The following is a 9,170-nucleotide window of genomic DNA, read 5'->3' on the forward strand; positions in this document are numbered from 1 at the left end:
CATAATGAATTAATTTTTGCAAAAATTTAAAATTCATACGCTCAAAATTAATCTTAATTAACTTTAATAGTAGGATTGACTTTCAATTGGACGTATCCTTTCACGATAAATCACCAACATATTTTAACACACTTTCACAAAAGGAGACAATCATTTCGAGTCATCATTATGGGTCGTTCATGTAGACTAATCCAGACTCATTTAAAAGAGATAGAAACAATAGACATAAGTTTTATTTGAATTGATGAAAGTCACAAACATAATAGTTCAAACTTAGACTTATTGTAATTATGAAATTGTGACAAATATTATGTAAAGACCTTAAGAGAGTGATTTACACTTGAGAAACCACCATCAACTTTAAGATCATGCCCACTTATGTAACTTGCTTCATCGCTGGCTAAGAACAACACAGCATTAGCAACATCCTGAGCCATCAAATCCACGCCCTTGAGGTTCGCAAACTTACCAAAATGAGAGTTAAAATCCGCGATAGCATCATCAGTCCTTTGCTCAGGAGGCAAGTGCATCAGCCCTAATTCAGTTGCAACCGCGTATGGTGAAACACAATTCACTCGTACACCGTGTTTCCCCATCTCAGCTGCAACGTTTTGCGTTAGTCCCAAAACAGCAAACTTGGAAGCTGTATAAGCATGAGGCCCTAGGCCACCAACAGACCCTGCTACACTACACAACGACACGATTGATCCTCTTTTTCGTGGGATCATTATACGAGCAGCATGTTTCATTCCTAGGAAAACACCTCTAACGTTCACATCAAGCACATTATCGAAGACAGAGAGATCATAATCGAGAATATTTGAACAGGGCGCCCCTGTTAGTCCAGCATTGTTAACTATTATATCAAGCGTGCCAAATTTCTCTACAGCAAAATCAACAGCATTACTAACATCAGTTTCTGAAGTAACATCACAATGGATGAAACACGCGCTATCTTCATCACCAAGGGATTCACAAACGCGTTTTCCAAATACATCCTGAATATCAACAATGCATACTTTCGCGCCATGTTTGTGAAACAAACGTACAATGCTCTCTCCTATACCACTTGCACCTCCAGTAACTAACGCAACTCTTCCCAATAGCCTGTGATAAAATTTGAGTCTCAAGTGTCAGTAAAACTTCATCATCACGTGTTCAAGTGCTCAATCAGAATGATATTTACCAACAAGTAATAAGTGATTGTCCATGTATTCTGCCTATATTATATCTAGGGAAAATGCACAAGTACCCCCTCAACCTATGCCCGAAATCCCAGAGACAATACTATACTAAGGTCTTGTTACCCCTGAACTTATTTTATAAGTAATTTTCTATCCCTTTTAGGCCTAAGTGGCACTAGTTTGAAAGAAAAAGTCAACCAGTGTTGGGCTGACAAGATAGTGTCATGTAAGTCGAAAAGTGGTAGAAAATTATTAATAAAATAAGTTCCGGCGTAATAGGACCTTAGTATAGTATAAGTGTGTCTCATAGATTTTAAGCATAGGTTGAGGAATACTTGTGCATTATCCCTTATATCTATGATGTTGAATTCAGCTTTCGATTAACTTGATCTCTTGAGTTTAACTAATATACACGGATGAAACTTTTGTAATTATATCATCTTAAACTACACTTTACAAGCAATTGCCATAAAAATTGAGATCAACAAATCTAAATTAAATAAGAAAAATTATTTGTTACAGCAAGTTAAAATACACTGTAATTAAAAAATCTTTTTACATTGTGTTAATGTACAATTAAACTTTTATATTGTAGGAGTAGTAGATAATTGGTTGAATTTATTGATGTAAACGATAATGTGCGGACACACGTCGTTTATTTTAGATCTAAGTTTTTTCTTTTCGTTTTCATCTAGTGTCCGGTATTCATATTGGAGCCTTATTTCAAATTCGCACCGCATATGCTTTTTTTTCTGTACGAGGCTCAGACCCAAGAAATCGAAACCTCTGATTAAGAAAGAAGAAACTTCATCCGCACAACCACATCCAAAAAAAATATATATATATATTTAAAATGAAAAAGAAGAGTTATCCAGAAAAGAAAAAAAAAATTCTCAAATTCCACTACAAAAATGTAACAATGGCTCCTAAGTTTTGCAATATTTCGATCAAACTTACTTCTCCAAACTAATTTTTATTTAGAGAATGCATTTAATTTTACTAATTAACCAACCTAATACTCAATCTATAACAATTAAACCAAATTCAAAAGAAAAGACATCAACCAATTCTGATATGAAAAAAAAAAAAAAAGAGGTTGCATTTTATAAAACCAACCTAATATTGAATAGAACATAATATATGCATATCTTACCCTATCTTTAAGAAATAAAGAGTTTTTGATAATTCGCTCACTCAAGAAAAAATAAAAGCAAAACACATTCATTTATTCGAAATTAAGAAAAAAAAAGTAAATGCATCAACTAACGATGTAGTATAGTAATGTTAAGAATTTTGAAGTAGAACCTTTGATTGGAAAGAGAACTGTCAGAGCTTCCTTTCACTTCCATGGCAGCAAAAGTTTTCTTTTTTCTTTCTAATAACAAGATGAGATGTGATCAAGAATAAATAAAAACAGATATTTTACTAGTTAGGGATTATATAATATGGAAAATACCGACTTATATTATTGGTGCTTTACTATGCTACAATAAATTAGTGGCTATTGCAAATTGGTGATAGAAATTGGAATAGACCATGTGCAAGCTATTTTCCCCAACAGAAATCATGGAAAAAAGATTTTTTTAAAAAAAGTTTTAATGTTTCAATCATTGATTTCTGTAACTCGATTAGGGGTGTCAAAAATGAATCCAAATATGGATAATTCGTTTTTATTTGTAGAAAACTCGTCTGCTTGGGAGTCCCTGATGATTAAATAAACCAAGATTTAATTCGCTCAGAATTTTAAGAGTTGAGTTCAATCTCAACTCATTAATATCTAATCCGTTTAGGGAAATTCTCAATTGAGCACAATTCAAGTTCCTATATTAAATCTATGAATTATCATCTATTTAACATCTTTTAGGATTTATCTATCAATTTGTTATTTTTTTTTAAAAAAAAATCTTGAATCGAAATTTGCATTGTGATCATAAAAGTTAAATATCACTTTGTTAAAATTATTGAGATTAATCGGATCAAATTTGGCGGATTAAGACCCAACCATTTTTAGCCCATTTGGGCCCAACGTAAATTTAGACAGGTCAAGACTCAAACCAATTTCTATTTCAACACATTTTAATATCTTCAATTTCAATCCTACTCGCTTATTTGACACCCTTAAGCTCGACCATATTTGGATTACGTGTTACACACTCAAATTTCATTTTTGAGAACACTTTTAACCTGATTTTCTTTATTGCTAGGCTCAAACTCCGACGTTTTGATTAAAAATGGAAAATATCAATCTATCTCACCCCACTCTAAAAATAAATTTAAAACTAAAATTAGGAAAAATGAGAGGTTTGCTTCAAAACAAAATAAACACGGGAGGAGGGGCTTAAGGCTTAAGCCTCGTGACAATTTAATTTGAAGTATTTTCGGACATTCCAATTTCTTGTGTTTTTCAGTACTTGCCTATGATGTAGGCCAATGATTGATAAAAATCATGGCTCCGCCACTACTTGATAATGTATGTCATTGCTCATGAAAGATTAGGCAGCCTGCTTTTACAGCTATATACATGAATATACAAGTTAGCAAGCTTCAGTGCTTAAACATTTACTGCATACATCTATAATACTATATGAAGATACACAAGGTTCCTACTAATTTGATTCATCCTGTCTGGGAGGAAAAGAAGACGAGAAATATTTAAACAAAGAAGATATTGAAAAAAGGATGAAATATGTAATTATGAAAACAATGGACAAGCAGACCCCAGAGAAACAAAAATTGTCATCCAAGAATTTGAATATAGACAATAGATTAGTCAGCCAAAACCAGAAAAGCCCATGATCAATGTGGCCACACTACCTAATACAGCCTCAAATTTCAATTGCCCCGAATGATAGTTGAGCAAGGCATGTCACAAAACCAACTTCCCCCGTAAGCAGCACCTTGATTGTCGCCTTCCTAAACCTTCTACAAGGAGCTAAAATTACATTATCTTGCAAGAACATGTTCTTTCATTCCCACTCTCAAACTCATCATCTGATTCACCATCATCGCTGCAATCACAAGTACATGAAAGTAAGTAAAAAAGATTTGCATACTTGGAACAACGAAAGAATCAGTATAAAGGGTCACTTGACTGATGCAAAATGTATAATGCAAAGCTGGCAACCTAAATATAGGTAAGCAAGTGACTTTTCACCAGACAAGGGATCACCATATAACACACAATATTCCAGGGAAAATTACACAGGCATGCTTGTATAAAGATGTACAAGTGTTTGATATGAAAATTACAGGCCTCAGACCAAAGTTTCTACTCTTTATGAATTTGTAGGTACAAAGAACTCATTGAATATGTGCAAATTCAGATGATACCCATATTTATAAGCTAATATTCTATTTAGCTTTACCTTGTCTTGAAAATTTATAAACTAATTTTCTCTTTAGCTTTACCTTGTCTTGAAAATTTGCAAGCAATTGTTCTAGTCAAAAGAAGAAGAAAAAGTTGAAATCAGTTCAGACGTCCTAAGAGCTTCACGATGCTAGGGGAGAATCAAACAATATTCTAATTCACGAAATATTTGTGTCAAACTGATAAATATGCTGCCCCTAATATGTTTGGGCAATTTACACACCACTTTTGACTTTTGACATGTAATTGAAACAGCAAGAGCCAAGCCCGTTGGAGTTGTTTTCACACTGCATATTTGAGGGCATCACTCATCAGCATAGCTCATAATGCAACAAAAACACCAGATAGTTAACCCAAAACTGTGAGGATAAGGAGGAAAAGTAGTCTTCACCCCCAACCAAAGAAGATATAAAATACCAAAAAATCTGACAAACCCAGACACACTTAGAGTCTGGAGATACTATAATATATAGTTATACAAATGAATATCTCTGATCTTATGCTTCAAATGAAGAAACCAGCTTGAAACTCCTTTACTAACCACCTCACCTTCTGTTGAATACATCCAACTTTTTTACTGTTCCAACTGAAAACTACATGTTTTTCTCTTTCAGTATCTCCCCTTAATCTCAGGTTTTTCTCGTAGTTGCTGACTAGATACAATTTTATATTTCTCTAGCCAAAAATCTCTTCTGTTCCATCCCTTGCTTTCGGAGGAATTTGAGTGTGTATGGAAATAACAGAAACCAAGTTGCTATCATGAAGATGAAGGAATCTGTTTTCTTCTCCAGAAAGTTTATCGCGTGTGTAAATCTTAGATGACTAAAGGCAGCTTCATAATTCAATCAATCAACAACACCTCAATCTCAAGTGAGGAACTCCCGACTAATAATAAATCACAAAATAAAATACTTGCAAAAGAAAAAAAAATGATTAGGTGCTATCTAAGCATAGATATGGCTACACCCTAAGGAAACATTGTTTTTCAGATGGAACACTCCTGAGACTTTTAAGATACTAGCTTGAAAAGATGCAATAATCACAATGAACAAAGGATATGGAAATTGCAGAAAAGCAATTTCGAGTTGCTATACTGCAAATACGGCATCTAGATATTTAAGGGCATATACTCTGCATGTTCACATAAAAATTATTATCTCTAGCACCACGCGTTTCTACCACAAACTGTTACCAGAAATTTTAAGCATGGAAATAGATAATGTAAGGACAGGAAGAAGACTTCTGGAAAATGATAAGCAGTTAGCAGCATCATGTGCTATTATTACTTCATAAAGCTACAGATGGAAGGACCTACAACAGTCTTATCAAATGTATCCTGTGCCTTGAAGCTGTGCTTCACAAGAACAATACAAAGACATGTTGCCACCTGCAGAAGATGCCAGAGACATGAACGAAAACATTTGGTTCTACCATCAAAATACATGCCTATCAGTCAAGGGACAGAACATTAAGCTGAAAAACCATGGAACTAAGCATGCAAGACTTAATCAAGACATTTCGAGAATTTTTAGAGGGGGCTATTTCTTTCAGGATATGACTAAATCCCCATCTTACATGAATAGTCTAGTTCTTTTAACAGGCACAACAATATTATTTTGAACAGAAATCACTAAAACCATTTAAGTTGGATGTAACTGTTACTTGGCAAAAAAGTTTACAATGCCTAGAATGCGAAACAGCAAGAAACAAACACCAGATTAAAGATGAAGAATGGAGTTCATACCTAGGCTCAAATTCCCGTATCTCAAAAAGTTCTCCTCCGGTTGTGTCGGTCCACTGCACTTTCCTTTTCTCCACAGGATTGGGGGCATCATCAACCTTTTCAGAAATTGTATCACGTTCATTATCACCAGAAATGGAAACACTATTAACTGGTTTTTTTAGGCTACTCTTAAGAGCAAGCTTTGGTGAAATATAACTGTCCTCAACAATATTAACACATTGCGGCTGATCGCTGCCCTTGTCTGAAGCGGGACAGCTGGGCAACACTTCTGGTTGTTGGGTAGGACCAACTTTAAGGGGTGATGGGCTCTCAGGTCCAGCGGCAGCGCGACCAAAGCATACAAAGGAGCCGCACCCGCGGACAAGCCTGTTCTTCCCGGAAGCCAGCTGGAGATCAGAATCAGTTTCTTGGTCCACCAACTGGTACTGGTTCCACGGTGCAACTCTCATGGGCTTCTCTTCGTTCTTCTGACCCAAGAGTAGAAGGGTCAGGCCCTTACTATATCCAGAAGCTGAAGACGAGAAGAAACCTCCTCCTTCTACTGCAAATAACATCAGTTCTGCTCATCTGGTCGACATGCAAATGCTTTTGTCTAGAGCTACTTTGACCTTTAAGGGGAACTTCAAGCACCTGTCTCACGTTGCCAATAACTGCTTGTAAGACTAGCAGCATATGAAATATTACAAACATGGAAAAGAAAAGGAACAGAGAACACAATTATTTTATTACAAAAACTCATTTCTGTAACACATAAGGATCTAGTACTCCTTTTTCAGTTCATTTCACACTAGTTCCATTTTAACAATGACTCAAAATGTTTGACGTCATACCACTTCTATACAACTTCTATAGCCATCAAGAATTCATTTAGACCAAGAAATATATCCACAGCCAACCCTTACCAATTACAAACTTCGAAACTCAGACAAAAGGGTACATCCTTCTCCACTTAAATACCAGCTTTAGATCACATGGCGCAGAGCTCGAATGTGCAAACTAATAGCAAGTTTAGCCAAGCTTCTAAAATTGACTTATTTTGAAAAGAGCTAATTTAAAATGTGCTTTTCAAAAAAATAACTTTTGGTGAGAAGCATTTTGTTTTTGACCAATAAATTTAAAAAGCACACTTGAGCAACAATTAGTATTTGACGGAACTTTTTAAAAGTGCTTCTGAGTGTATTTTTCAAAAGAAGTGTTTTTGGGAAAACTACTTTTTAGCTAGTTTCTGAAAAATAGCTTGTGCTACTCCTCAGAAAACTTATTTTCTCCTGAAAGTTTGGCCAAACACCTTACTTTTAAAAAAATAAGCACTTTTGGAAAAAAAAAAAAAAAAAGCTTGGCCAAACAGGCTAAAATCACAAGTCCCTCCAACCTTTGCTATTTGAACTAAGCCCTGGGCAAGAATTCATGTCCATACCATTTTATACTTTGAGGTGATATTTGACTTTTAAACTATCTTCTTTAACAATTACTTTAATATTTCTTCCAGATTCACTAATACAACACATGAATCAAATCAACTTCTTAAGCTCCCTACTCTCAAATACAGTCATGTAAAAGAAACAGGGGCAGTATTTTTACTGCCAAATCGCCAAAGAAAAAATATATGCACAATAGACAAAAGGCTCTAGAGACTAGAATGAGCCTGGTTGTACTGCTTTTTTTCTTTGACTGGTTTCCCTAATTAATTATTCCAGCCCCTATTCCACGCAGTAAGAATGCAGAATACTAGATGACTGCCAAAAGGATTATAATTAACTATCTCAATCAAGTTAATTAATTTACAATTCTTCAATATATGCTACAGCACATGTCAATTCGAAGTCAAAATAGGCGGACTCTAAAGTCAACACTGCATTGAACACTATAGATCACTGGCAGAACACTCTAAAAAAGATCAACAATAATTAAAAAAGTAAAAGGATTAACAAAAACATGAAACTAAACTCTGAACAAATGAAAACAGATTCAAACCGTCAATGAACCACCAATTTTGTACTTCAATATGAATTTAAAAAAATCAAATAAAAATAAAAATACACCGGTTATGCTTTAAAAAAAAATCTTCAATGCAAAACAAATCTATACAAAAACAAGTAACGATAAACACTAGCGCTATAAACCTCTCAGTCTGTCAGTCACATAGTCAAAGATCTAAAAAAAAAACTCCGAAATCAACACAGAGCAAAGCAAATTCAACATTTACACTAAGAAGTAAGAAATCAAGTAAATGAAATCCAAAACCGAATACAAAAATCGCTCTGCAGCAGCATAGGAAAAGGTAGAAATACTCACAGATCTGAGAGCGAATTCAAGGCAACGACAAGTTCACCGGACCGGCGAATGCATCGGCGATCACTAGTGATAGATTGTGTAAAACAGTACGGGGAGAGGAGAACGTCGGAATCGTGTGGTTGAGCAGAAAATCGCCGAGAAAATGAAGAGCTGAAAGAAGAAGAAATGGATTATGGGGGATATATATATTGGGAGTACTTTTTGTATTGAAGATTAGTGAATAGTACTGGATTTATATTAAGAAAATAAAATTGTACTATTACTATGGTATTTTAAGTAAAAAATAATTAATGGTAAACAAGAAAATAGAAAAAAAAAATGGAGATTGGGGGATAGTGACTCTGTGGCGCATGATAGCGATGGGTCCCTTTTTGATTGCCTTCTATTTGTTTATTTTATTTTATTTCTTTTTGTTGACAAAGCAATTTGTGGCCACGCCATTATCTCGTTTTAATGTAATAGTCGCAAATTCTAAAAGTAAAATAAGAATAAAATTTGTATGTATTTTTTTATTAAATTGTTATTGTTGTTGACAATTAAATAGATAAATAATATAAATTTTATTGGTTTTAGAATTTGA

General features: G+C 34.4%; 2 protein-coding genes across 5 annotated transcripts; both read right to left on the reverse strand.

Annotated features, from left to right (window-relative positions):
* Window positions 1-200: 200 nt before the first annotated feature.
* On the reverse strand, window positions 201-2,646 carry LOC107015744 (xanthoxin dehydrogenase-like). The gene is made up of 2 exons (XM_015216142.2): window positions 2,490-2,646; window positions 201-1,107 (listed from the first exon to the last, which is right to left on the reverse strand). The coding sequence occupies exons 1-2, from the start codon at window positions 2,531-2,533 to the stop codon at window positions 309-311; spliced, it is 843 nt and encodes a 280-aa protein (XP_015071628.1). The 5' UTR covers window positions 2,534-2,646; the 3' UTR covers window positions 201-308.
* A 1,089-nt stretch (window positions 2,647-3,735) lies between these two features.
* On the reverse strand, window positions 3,736-8,816 carry LOC107017902. Of its 4 annotated transcripts, none has more exons than XM_027916388.1 (4): window positions 8,591-8,816; window positions 6,296-6,925; window positions 4,775-4,838; window positions 4,056-4,192 (listed from the first exon to the last, which is right to left on the reverse strand). In XM_027916388.1, the coding sequence occupies exons 2-4, from the start codon at window positions 6,847-6,849 to the stop codon at window positions 4,187-4,189; spliced, it is 624 nt and encodes a 207-aa protein (XP_027772189.1). In that variant the 5' UTR covers window positions 6,850-6,925; window positions 8,591-8,816; the 3' UTR covers window positions 4,056-4,186. The 4 variants fall into 4 exon arrangements, with proteins under 4 accessions (XP_027772188.1, XP_015073673.1, XP_027772189.1 ...); XM_015218188.2 differs by lacking the exon at window positions 4,775-4,838 and adding an exon at window positions 5,867-5,938 and having other exon boundaries at window positions 4,059-4,192; window positions 8,591-8,815; XM_027916387.1 differs by lacking the exon at window positions 4,775-4,838 and having other exon boundaries at window positions 3,736-4,192; window positions 6,296-6,957; window positions 8,591-8,812.
* Between the last annotated feature and the right edge of the window lie 354 nt (window positions 8,817-9,170).

Source organism: Solanum pennellii, chromosome 4, assembly GCF_001406875.1.
Source record: "Solanum pennellii chromosome 4, SPENNV200".
Taxonomy (NCBI): domain Eukaryota; kingdom Viridiplantae; phylum Streptophyta; class Magnoliopsida; order Solanales; family Solanaceae; genus Solanum; species Solanum pennellii.